General features: G+C 43.5%; 1 protein-coding gene across 1 annotated transcript in view; it reads left to right on the plus strand.

Moving 5' to 3' along the window:
• LOC127590922 (collagen alpha-1(XXVII) chain B-like) overlaps window positions 1–13,383 on the plus strand; it is a 52,935-nt gene that overhangs the window by 9,995 nt on the left and 29,557 nt on the right. Inside the window, exons 5-8 of the mRNA XM_052050541.1 lie at window positions 4,439–4,492; window positions 6,315–6,368; window positions 6,455–6,508; window positions 12,321–12,365. Coding sequence (XP_051906501.1) covers window positions 4,439–4,492; window positions 6,315–6,368; window positions 6,455–6,508; window positions 12,321–12,365 — 207 coding nt within the window. The remainder of the gene's footprint in view (window positions 1–4,438; window positions 4,493–6,314; window positions 6,369–6,454; window positions 6,509–12,320; window positions 12,366–13,383) is intronic.

Below are 13,383 nucleotides of genomic sequence, written 5' to 3' on the forward strand. Positions count from 1 at the left end.
AGGCCTACGCATTTAGTGTCACTCTCGCACACACACCCACTCACACAAGGTTTTCCTATGGAAGCAGATCGTCCATATTCGGCACGGGGCTGCGAGTGCTGAACTCCCATCTCTCAGCATAAACAGGAAAGCTCCTAAAAAGACGGCCTTTCAAAAGCTCACTGTGCCACAGGATGCCTAATAAAAGCACTGTAAACAGAGAACACATGGCTGCGCTGGACTTTTCGCTGCTGCTTCAGCTCCTGCGGCATGCAGCCCGTTTTCACTTTTGGGGGAATCCCATTCTGGACAAGCCTTGAAAAATGTTTTTAAAGTTGAAAAAGATCCATGAAAATGAATAGGAATTCATAAGAATAAATTGGAGAAAAAAAACGAAATTCACAAAATTATAGATTGGCTCTTGATATGGAGTTGAATAGAACTGTGCAGAAAACTTTATTAGAATTTACATGGCATATTTCATCCATATGCAAGCACTATTCACGCAACAGTCACCTTCCTGTGCGTCAACTTTGTCTCTGCCATATGTGCTGTTGTGAAGTTCACAGTAACTTTGGGACCAGCACCATTTAGTTCCTTTTTTTTTAAATGCTCTGAGTTTTTCCTGTCCGATGTCAGCGCAGCAATGCAACGTTGATGCCGACCAAAGTTGTTGAGAAAGCGATGCCGTCCAACGGGCCAGTGAAACAAACCAATCTGGTTTGTCTCCAAACGTCCAAAACGAATACATAAATGATTGCCATATAATTTTTTGCAGGCGTGTAATAATCAACCTGTTTATTTCTTTCCATCAGCCAGAACTGTACTGTTCAACATCTGCATGGCGTTTTCTTTTGCTCTTTTTGTCTCCCAGTAGAAGATAGACCTCGACCAAAGCCTCACAAACCTATCTTGCAAAATACCTTTTGTCTTTCAGTTTGACCCCTCCAAGATGCTTAATGCACAATTTGAGCTTCTGAAAAGACATTTTTTAAAGTACTAACAGAAATGAGCATAGATGTTGCGGGAATTGGAAAACCTTTGCTGCTACTATAAGACAAATAGAGTAGCAACACATACAAGCAGAGAATACAACAATACTCAGAGGTATATACGCTCTCTACTCAATGGGGACAACTTATTGAAGTTTAGTTGGGGACCTTCTTTGCCTCTTTATGATGCTGAATGACTTCCAGTACATTTCAGTCCACTTTGGCATGTTGCGGCACAATGTGGCACTTCACTGAAAGCACGCAACTCTAAATTCGGACTTGCCTGTATTCTCTTCAAACCCCAACTGCGGTCTATTGCGGAAACGTTGCAGTTTACACATACTGGGCACTTGTAACAACTGACAACACTGTTCAGTCTGATAAATTTAGGGGTTCCCGCTGAAATCCTGCAGACCTGCCCCTTTTTTTTCCTCCCCGCACAACTTTCCGTAGCCTTGGATTACGGGAAACCGGTGTGATGACACACAGAGCACTATTGAGCCCAACCAGGCAACGGCCGCGAACTTTGACCTCTGATCCCCACACATGAGTGCGAGACGCCGTCGCCTCGGCAACCGCTCTCCGCACAGACGCGTCCATTTTTAGGGCGTGTGACGGCGACGGCGGCGGTGGCAGGGAGGTGCGAGAGGGACGCGTGCAAAGACTAACCCCGTCTGTTCGGAGCGCGCCCTATTCTCCTCGCCGTAACATTAAAACTTACCAGGCTGCTTTTGTTTAGTTGTTTCACAGCTCACAAACAGAGTTGGAGGGGTGTGGGGGGGAAATAGCTGAAAAATGACAACAATGCACAATTATAAGTTTGCTATTTATGCTTTTATTGAGTAAAATGACCATTTTTGTTTTACTCGATAAATTGCTGACAACAAGCCTGCTCGGGCCTATTCGAGACAGTCCTGAATCCTGAGTTGTCATTGCAGTGTGCAATTGCAGTTGTGCCATTAATACGGGTAAATATCAGCTGTCGATTGGAGCTCTGTCAAATAACTTGCCACCCGGCAGCAATATCTAAAAAGGGGCCCTACGCAGGGCATTCTAAACACGTTGTCGTTGTTTGTCATTGAAAAAGGCTAATGTCAGCTGCCTTTCGGCATCCGCCTTCAACTTGACGCCCTAAGCAATCACCTGAGTTGTTGGCACTGTCGCAGAATCACCGTATAAAAAGATAAAAACAAAATTTGTGAGTATAATTGATCATGAACCTGACCCTTCCGTTGCGCCTGCTGGAAACACGGCTTTGAAATCGTCCCCTCCGGCTTCCATCTGGCACAAAATGATGAACTAAATGTGTTTCGAAGGAGACTGTATATTAAGTGGCCTTTACGAGCGTGCGCTTCAAAGTCGGACGCCACTTTATGCCCATTACAGAGTTGCTTGTCAAAAATAATCTTTGTGGGAACCTGACGCCACGCTCCCAAATGTAATGTCCAGCAACTACGTTTTAGTTGTGCATATGGCATCAAGAAGCAATTCGTTCCATATTTATATACCTGAGAGTGACGCACCGTTGCCATAACATCAAAACTAAAGCGCTATACTTCTTAAATCAGGATGATTTTGGCCTGAGCTGAGGTAGGACCGCAGTGGGCCGCAGTGACGCCCTGTAAAGCCGCAGGGGCCGCCGCCGGTCGGGGGCCCTTGCGTGCACCGCGCCCTCGCCTCCTCTAATTAGACACCTGTTCCGGGCAAGACATGCAGGCAAGGTTGCTGTACCCAAAATCAAAACCAATGTAAAAAAAAAAATCATGCCCATGTCTACAAGTGTACTCCCCAAACCACATTGCGAAACATGTAATTCAAACATGCCTGCTGTGTGTGTGTGTGTGTGTGTGTGTGTGTGTGTGTGTGTGTGTGTGTGTGTTAGTGTATTTTGGGAAGAACGAGCATTCAGCGAACACTGTCTGGATGCAGAAAAACACACCAAAAGTCTGGAGGGGGACAGCCAGTTGCATGCGAAGCAGCAATGACAGGGGCCACGAGAGTGAGGCGAGGTCATTAAAACTTGCGAATCCCTGGAATGGAAACAGCTGGCGTGTCAAGCACAAGTGCGCAAATTTAAGCTTGTTGGAAATATTTAAAAAAAATATCTATATATATAGATAGATAATGACCAAGTCCCCTTGATTGTGGATGTTGAGTGCTCATAAAGTGCAATCCAACACTAACCCACACCCGAAACATAAACGCAGAAAAGGTTCGTTCAAGGTCGCAAATACGTTAGCAGACAATTTAAATACAAATGTGTTCCAAATTTGATGGTGAAAAAACAAATTGTTTGCAAAAAAAAAAAAAGCGGTCACTACATGCACACACACTTGCAAACATTTGCCGCTTGCAATGTGGGCTTAAGCTCTGATTGGAAGTGTTGGAAAACTCTTTCAACATTTCACATATCCAACATGATGCCGCTTTAGGGATGGAGCAGTCCCAAAATACACAGTTGAGATCATATCACAATTTTGTGATCATGGTTTTTGGTTGGATATCGACAGCTTGAAAAATCTGTTTTGTATGGTCAGGTTACAGGTGGAAGTCTGATGTTTTAAGTCGGTGAGATTCTAGCTGCAAAAGAGGAGGATTTTTTTTTTTTGAAGTTTCAACATGCGGATAACAATGATGGGCTTTCATCTCGTTGGTATTTGCTTCTCTTCAAAACGGCATGAATGCGGGGAGCCTAACTAGGAAGTTTCGAAGGACACGTCTGCAGATCCTCATTCCCAAAGAACACCCAAAGAAGGCCGACTTGTTCCGACTCACCTCAATGAACCCCGCTCGGGCCGCCTCGTCGGCCGACCCTTGACCTCCCTCAGGGGTGTGAGCAAGGCGAGAGATGTCCCACCACGTGGAGAACAAGGCTCGGGGTCAGACAGCCACTAGAAAAAGCCTCCCTCGGGGAGACGAGAAGACAGCTAAATTTCCGCGTCAAAGTGTTTGAATTTCGAGACAACTGGATTGTTTTGTCTCACCTTTTTAGCCGCCTGCCATGCTGGACAAGGAGGCATGCTTCAACTTTAGCCAAATACTGCTACTACAACAACAAAAAAACAACAACTACAGCCGATCCAGACGCCACTTGGCAGAGGAATCCAAAATGTTTTGCAGCGAGGTGATCTGGATTAGTCGTTTAGAGTCTTGACAAAAGTGTGTGTGTTGGGGGCTGTGGTGTTGGAGGGTACAGGAAAACCACATCCATATGGCGGAACTGTTCCACGGAGCCCCATTTTTCCATACCCCCCCCCCCCCACACACACACATAAGAAACACAAAACCCTCAGTAATTCAGAAAATGGGTTAAAATAGCAAGTTTTCTCCAGATAGTGACCCCCCCCCCCCCCCCCCCCCTCACTGACATCACATTAGTCTGGTTGTACTACCAGTAGCAAAACTGCAATATCGAGAAACCTGTGGCATGGAGCATTTTAATCACTTTGCCGTTTTGTCTCCTGCAGGGTCTCCCGGGTCCCCACGGAAACCCTGGCCGACCTGGGCCACTCGGGCTTAAGGTAACTTTTTGGCATGCTTGTGTATCGTGATTGACGACGGGAAATGGCTCAGTATCCGATTCTGATGCCATGATAACCGCAAGCAAAAATATGGCGGTTTCAATTTATTGCAGTGTTGCAATTCCAGCTCTAAAATGTGTTCTTGTGTGTAAATAATGCAAACTTTTTCATTGAACACGCTGTTTTTGTAAAACAACAACAACAACAAAACAAATTAAAATCGGTATTAGGACCACAGGAAAAATACAAATTTCTCAGAAAATGAATCACTACTTTGCTCTTTTACACTCAGTGAAGTAATGCCAGCTAGTTAGCTAATTATCCGCCTCAATAGCGGGCGGAGCGAAAGCTATCGAATATTTTGGTGTATGGATATCCGACTGAAAATTCAATTGAATCATCAGGTATTCAGATTTTTAAAAAAAGGGTTGATTAATTAACTTTACAGAGGGGGGGTGACCACTTAATAATTAACAACCAACTTGTTTTCATTTTTATATCATCAACATGTTCTATTTCAATTTAAACTGTTCATAAAAGCACGAGAGAGAGAGACTGGAGGATTTACAGAAACCCCCCCCCAAAAAAACCCTGGACATGATCAAGATTCAGGACAAGCACTTGGAGAATAACACCTGATACAATTTAAGAAAATCTTGCCTGTCAGAAGACAATTCAGACACAGTACACGTAGTGTAAATATACAAACAGGCAGTTAGCATTTGCTTCATGCAACTGCCGTTCCCCACCCACCAAATTCTTGCCTCCGCTTAAGTTAAAGTTCACCTGTATAGGTGACAGTGCATTTGAGGTTCATCCAAAAACGCCAGAGCATGTCCAGCAGGCTTCCGTCGCCGTCGCCATGTTTGTAACATATTTGGGAGAGTTCTTTGTGGTCCGCTCTTGTGATCAACAAGAGAGTCAGTGTTCTTCCAGGGACAGACAGACGGCAGAGGTGAATGGAAATTCTGCTCCAGGAAGGAGATATTTAAAGGCAGAAAATGAACGGAGTCCAATTTTAATGTGTGTAAACAGGAGAGCAACTGTTGGCTTTGTCTTTCACCGCTGACATTATGTATACACCAGATTTTAAGCGCATGACAAAAACAGACTATATTTGTGTATTGCCAAAACCCCACCATGTATCTTACGGTCCTTTCTCGTCCATTTATTTTCTCTTTCAGTTGTACAATATAATTTGGAAAATTCCATGAAAAGGTGAAATTTTTTCCCCCTCAAAAAAAAATTATCCATCGTAATTTTACAGTCAGAAATCATAATAAAGAATGAATACTGTAGTTCTGTAACTCAATCACATTTTCAACAAGTCTCCATCTTTTTGATGTATCACGCCAATCAGCATGAGTGTTTGATGTTTCCTTTACATCCTAGATTATTCTTTTTTCTCAGTTCATAAGTTAAATAAAGTTGTAAACTGCAGGGGGGATTGGGGGGGGGTAGGTTCCTGTGAGTCAGTTCCATGCGTTAATTCCCAAGTAACAGCTTTGAAGTTTGGTTCATTGTCACTCGCTTGCTCTTTGAAACTTGGTCAAGCGTATACGCTTTGTAAAAAGACAAAAAAAAGTACAGAGATCTTATGATTATATTGCATTATGGTTTTCCTTTTTCTTATTATATATATATATATATATATATATATATATATATATATATATATATATATATATATATATATATATATATATATATATATATATATATATATATATATATATATATATATATATATATATATATATATATATATATATATATATATATATATATATATATATATATATATATTTTTTTTTTTTTTTAGGGTCGAAAAGGAGACCCCGGCATCTCACCTGGACCGGCCCCGAAAGGAGAGAAGGTACTTTCCTTTTCACACAGTCATGCTCGCTAGCCGGTTGTGTAACGGGGGACATTTTTGACATTTTGTCACATTGTGTCTTCAAGGGTGATTTGGGAATCATCGGCCCGGCTGGAATGACCGGTCAAGAAGGTCGCAAGGTAACGAACACACTGATCGCTCCTGTCTCATATGCCCACTCAGAAACACACAAGTGGCTCTTTATTTTCACCTCCAAGTTATTATTTTTTTTATCTTTGTATCAACGGCACAATATATGCAGCAGCCGAACATGCACCCCCATGTCACTGTTGAATGATGACATCGTTTGCATCATCCAAGGCTTGTTCTCAGTCCCACGAGTGATGCTCTAAATCATATAGTAATACATGAATAACAGGCGGAAATGAATTTGTATGCAAACATACCTTCATGGCTGACCAGCTTCTCACTCAGATGTGTTTATACTATTTTCAGTCCTTATTGCTCTAAAAAAAACATCCAGATTTTCAATCTCGAGGCAACAAAATGCTGCCTGGCTCCTGCAGAGTGGGAACGAGACGGAGCCGTATGACATTTTTCAGACTGTTCCGGTGTCCCAGAGAGTAAATAGATTTGTTCTAAGAGGGTATGATGTCATGAGTTTCTTGCTATCGTTGTGCAATGTCGGAATGAATTTGTCAGTATGTTGCTACAAATATCAACATATTTTAAAGTGGAATGATTTGGTTTGATTTATTTTAAATCAAACCAATTTCCTGATTGAATGTTTTTTTGTCTCGCCCCCAATACATATAATAAGTTATGTGAAAACACAGTGCGGTACTTGTATAATGCGTTTTGCATAGGTACAGCACAGTAGTGGTCGTCGGGATCTTGCTTAGTACAAGGAAACATAGTTTTTGTCGTCAAAGCTCATTCGTTAACGACATGACATTTTTTTTTGGACCGGGTTTGCTGTGTCAGTGCAATGCTGTTCATTGACTAGTCGGCCCCTCATGAAAACTAGTTGATGACTCCCGCGGGCTTCGTGACATTGCCCGGTGTGCGGCGGGCCAAAGTTGCTCTTAGTTGCAAAGTGCATCTGCACGTCAGCGGACTGACATGTGGCTTTTGTTAGGTCTTAGTTAGCCCTTCTTGTGCGTGCGTGCATGTGTGTTTGTGTGTGTGTGTGTGTGTGTGAGGGAGAGAAGCACCGTACATCTCGCAACAAACCTGACAGTGTCGCTCACGCTCTCAATCACAATGGAAATTGTAAATCTGCTGGAAAATATTGACAAAGGGCTCGACTAAATGAGTCCAGATGAGGAGGTTGAGAGATTGCCAGGTTGTTTTCGTTGCTCTCCATCTGCGATTAGCCGCTAATGATGCTTAAGCGTAGGATGACCTCATTCGCACGCACGTCCACTGCTACCGCTACGACTATTGTGTCGCGGCTTTTTTCGGAGTCTGATTGACATGATTGGTATCGCGAACAGCATTGCCATGGCGCCTCAATCATCAGACACGATGCCTGCGGAGGAAGCTTGTTAAATAAACCACAAGGGCTTCCTTTCTGTATCCCAAGTGCTTATTAACCCCTCTACATCCTGCTCTAAACGATCTACAGTACAGCACCTCCTCTGGTTCTCAGCTGGATGTCGACTTGCTCATTGCCCTCACAAATCGGCACACGAGTAGAAATGTTTATTTCCCCATTTCTAGTGTGACTATTAGCGTCCTAGGATGATACCCTGCAAAGTGAATTCAGTGACTTTTCTAAATACATTGCACATGATGTCTGATGTCTGAAGGTAATTGTTGAAAATATCTTTAAAGACGGAGAGCAATGTGGTTCTGAATTGCAGCGTTAAGCATTCTTTGTTAACATTTCATGAGCATTTTTTGTGATGGTAGGGGGCTGTCATGAGTAGCCCTTCTCCCACTTGATATAAACTTGAGTGTCTTAATTTGCAGTGACGCTTATATGGCACGATAGTCCAGACAGCAGAGGTTTTAAATGGCAGATCAAATATGTAGAAATTAGTAAGCATACGAAGGATGCTTGATACAGGGCATGGCACATTCAGCGGACACAGCTATAGCGTTTGAGAGCAGAGGCAAAGGCTTTATTTTAAAAGAAACAATTTTTGTGAGGCCACATTTTGATGATTTTTTTTCCATCTGTGGTGTGTTAATTTTGTACTTTATTGAATGTTTTTTGACTGAAGCTGATTGAATCAACCAATCTATCAGTCAATTTACGATGAATATCAATGATACTGAATAAATACTTAAATGGATTCAGTACTGATCTCCTCTTGGTCTTCACTAGGACAACTTATGCATTCTAAATGGACAACTAGATGAAACTAGAGAGGCAAAACCGTGTAATAGGTAACATGCTACTCGTGCTACTAGTGGGGCATTAGATGTTAAAAAGTGCAATTTTCTAATGTCACAGACCGATGTAGTGCTGTCTTGTCTGACTCTGGCTGTGATGGATACTACTACTACTACAACTAATAATAATAAAAATACAAATAATAATGCGTCCATTTTATGCAGGGCTTTCCTGGACACTCAAAGACGCTTCACAATGGATACATTATTCATGCACTCACACGTTCACACTGTGGTGTGGTTAACTGTTTTATGTAGCCACAGCTGCCCTGGGGCAGACTAACATAAGCTTGGCTGTCAAAATTCGCTGGTGTCCCCTCCGACCACCACCAAACATTCACACCCAGCTGTACACCAGTGTGAGTGACACTGGGGGCAAGGTGGATGACGACGCATGATTTGGACAGAGCGGGATTTGATCAGCCAATCCTTTGGTTAATGGCTCTACCTCCTGAGCCATGTCCACCCCGATGATAGCGATGATCATGTGAATGGCACAAGGCCACCCTGAAACAGGCTGAGTCAGATTGGTGCGTTGCATGCAAGCGATGGTTTAAGAGAACTAGAGAGCTGCTCTCCACCTGTCTTGTCATACACACCTAAACACACACAGACGCACGGCATGCACACTCGAACTCAAACCCAGTCTGACGCTTTGAATCGAGAAGTGGAAATTCGACGGGATGCCTTTCTACGGCCGCTGATACAAAGGCAAGCCAAGCGTGTTCGAGTTCTCAGTGCGATGTTTGTTCTAGCGAGCGGCCGCCGAATGGCTTTTCAAGATGTCGGGCCAGGTCACGGCGAGGCAGCGTATGCGGGGCCAAACCTCACCGAGTCATTACGAGCTGCGCATCTCACCTTTCCGATGCCGCCGCTCTTTCCGCGGTGTCTGTTCGCGCCGTCAATGTTTCCGTTTTATGTCGGCTCGGATTGGATTTGTCTTGACACATTCCGTGGTTTTCTGACATACACCTTTGTCTGTAACGAATAGCTTTCCAATGGGTATGTTATTTATTGCCTCCAAAGTGCTGTGAATCGCGGGGGATGTGTTCCAGACTCACCCACGATATAGAAAAACAGACTTTTTAAAATATTCCCTGGCACCTGTTCTCACTCTCACCGTAAAGAAAGAAGAGGCCATCTATGACCTCACTTTGAGGAAATCAAAATAAGACTTTCTTGCTTACTCAGTTCTCCAAATGGTCCAAGCGTGCTTGCCTTACGCTGTTTATTTGTCACTCTCAGTTGAAGTTTACGGTAAAACTTCTGCGGAAAACAAAGGATAAACATTGCAATTTATAAGCTGAAATGTTTAACCGAACCACTTTGCATCTAACAGAAGTATGCTCGCTTAATACTAACACACGTATAATGCAACACGCAATAGAGACACCAATGGAAATTAGCATGGATGATACTTAATTCTAAGCCTTCATTCAATTGCTCTGTTGAGGAGACGCGAATACTCACGTGCAAATATTCTCTTTGCTCTGTGGGACCAGCTTTCGTGACATTTCCGCGGGGTCTTTCCCTGCCTTTTTTTCTTGATCTCAATTACGCGACATTTCTTCCAGTAGACCTGAGGGCAGCTTGACATGATGCAGCACCACATGGTCCTACATTGAAGGCTTGCAACTCTAAATTCCGACTCTGTATGCTGTAGAAATAATGGCTTGAAACTCTGGAATATACTGGGGGCACGAACGATAAACTTGACTGCATATACCAATCTGATGTTTAAATTTACAGTTGGACCGTACATGTGTTCGCAGGCGCTAAGCAGAACCACCATCCCCCGACCAGGCGGTCACCGATCCTTATCTCCCTTTGTAAAGAGTTCACAAATGAGGCCGCCTTTTTTCACCAGTCTGCACGTGTTTACAACACTGCATACGTCACAAGCATGTGCGTTGAATCAGATAGAAAAGCCAGAAGTCGCCGGTAGCTCACCAGACACAAGCGCCCCCCTTCTTTATCCACTCTTCCGTCTACCCTTACGCAAGCCAAGATGTGGCTGATGGACATGAACTCAAGGACATGCGAATTTAACTTCGGTGGTCGTACAAATGAGCACATATCGCTCCTCAGGATGTGGTCCGGTGGTAGCCCAGAGCAGCCGTCTGGCCGCATACATGCACGTGTTCAGCAGAACGTTACGTCAAACTGGACCATTTGGTCCAAACCTGGAGGCGGAAACGCACTGCTTGCATTGTGCTTGCCACGAGTATTTGTGTTATTTCTTGTGTTGAGTTTTGTGGTTAAATCGTGTGGCAGAAGAAAAATCCCCGAAAAAATTCTAATTATAAAGTATTTAATGGTCTCGCTATGTCACATATTTTCACCGATCACGGGTGAGTCTGGAACGTATTCTTTGCGATGAATGGGGTTTCATAGTTGTATTCACTTAGCTGTAAAAAGACGAAAGATTTGTGTCACCCATCAATGGGAAACATAATATGTGCGAGCAATTCAAGACTGGGCCATGTGTGCTAAGCAATCTGAGCTTTCACGCAGAATTTGGAGAACACACACGTACACTCACACACGCAAGAAGATATGTCTTGACTCACTGTGTTACGCCAGCGAGTTTGACAGACGGCGTGTTCATTTGTTGCAAACCCCCTCCCAGCGGAATGATGCACGCCAGATGTGAGATATGACGAGAATATTTAGTTAAAGGCCTGCGCGAGAGGAATTTGACACTCAGATTGCCTCGACTCATGACAGCGTGTCTGTGTGGAGTTGTTTGATGGATGACGGTGGCTGGTACGAAGGTGTGAGCCATCGTACAAAGTGAGCTGCTGTGTTAGGGCTATGGCAAGGCTAAAACATGGTTTTAAAAAGCGACATTGCCAATGTTTTTAGAGTTAGCTACTTTGTCAATTCATTAGTTACTTGGCTAGCTAGATACCGGGTTTTGTTTCCAGTTGGCTAGCTAACTGGAAACAGTTAGTTCGTTAGCTAGCTTAGATAGTAGGAGTATGATTCAAACAAACCAATTTCACTTCCTCCACCAAATGAAAGAGACCATTTTTTGTTCGTTTGCGTAGTTTATTCGTTAGTGTGTTAATTATCAACTTATGCTATCACACTGAAATGTTGGTGAAGATCCAGGAAAAGGAGCAAATCGAAGAATTTAATGGAAACTGCATTGGAGCTTTTTTTTTCGCCCTTCCTGCCATGTTTTGATTAACATCAGTATCATAAAATATTTATTTTATGTCTATATTACGATTGTTTGGCTAGCGGGGCCAATGCTCTGTCATTGTGACAAGCTGTCTTCCAGCGGAATTTGTGATCCTAGCTGTCATTGGAAAGTTGGATTCCTAGACAGCATTGTGAGATTTTGACTCATTACATGTGGCCTCAAACTGCTTTGACAGGCCTGTTGGTGAACATGCATAACGGCTTCACTCATCATCTCCCCCACTCAGGACACATAACCTTAGCCAAGTCACTTTTTTTTCCCAAGGTGCTTTTACACAGTGTGTTTGTTTTCTTTCTCTATTTCCACTCCTATGATTATGCTTCACGTCCTCAGTGTCCACGTCTCTTCTTCATCATCATCTTCATTTTTTTTTTGGTCTTCAGGGGCAGAAAGGTTACCCAGGTCCACCTGGACTCCCCGGAGAATCTGTGAGTATATTTGTCCATATCAACGCTACCGAAGAAAAACGATCACATAAAAAGCCGTGATGTAGCAAGGGCGCAAGATATAAACCACAATACGGCAGGGGGTTTTGTACTACTACATGCAACCAGAAGAGAATCGCTGATGACAGTCAAGAGAGTGACATCTGGTTTGCTGTGATGTTCTCCTGGATATCAGGAAAACACTGCCAAACAAAGACAAACAGGAACAGAAAGAAGTCAACTGGGTCAACCGTCTCACATTCACAGCTGCTTTGTCGACTCTTTTAACCTATTCCCTAGCGTCATATGTCCCAGCATTCGTCCGCCTTCATCTCACGGTTAAAACTCAATTCAAAGAAGTCCTTCATTTTGCATATGGGAGGAGATCATGCGGTTTTGGCCGCAGCAGAGACGACTATTTCAAGTGAGGAACGACCAAAGCCGACCGTATAAAAGCCGTGTGGATTCATGCTCATGTTAGTATTAAAAAAGGCCGTACAGTGGCAGCAGAGTGGAACATTGTCAAGTGCGAGCCTGTCCAATACGTCAGTGGCTGAGGGAGTTCCCAAACTTGTCATCAAACGTGTAAGCGTCTCCGCGTCCCATCTTCAAACGCCCCCCGCTTTCCCATCGCTGGCGGAACTCTGAGTCACCGTTAAGAACCTGAACGGAAACTGCCGGGCTGTCCGCTTATGGCGCGCAGAGGCCAGCTGGTGTGCATGACTCGACTGTAACATACAATGAGCCGTGCTTACAGTGTCTCTCCCCCCCTGCCCCCCTTCCTTCCCCTCCACCAACACCACCAGCATTTAGTCAACAGTAAAGTCAAGATGAAATGAATGTAGCTGAAGCCTTTTTTTTTCCCCCTTTCTTTTTTTACAGCAAGTAACAATTCAGAAGGGTTTGGCTCTCAAAATAGCAGTCCTTTACATTCCACTTTTCTTCACTGGGTAAAAGGAAAATGGCACTCTATAATATTGTACTTTATAAAAACATGAGGTAATAACATAATTAAATAGAA

This window comes from Hippocampus zosterae, chromosome 18 (assembly GCF_025434085.1).
Source record: "Hippocampus zosterae strain Florida chromosome 18, ASM2543408v3, whole genome shotgun sequence".
In the NCBI taxonomy this organism is placed as follows: domain Eukaryota; kingdom Metazoa; phylum Chordata; class Actinopteri; order Syngnathiformes; family Syngnathidae; genus Hippocampus; species Hippocampus zosterae.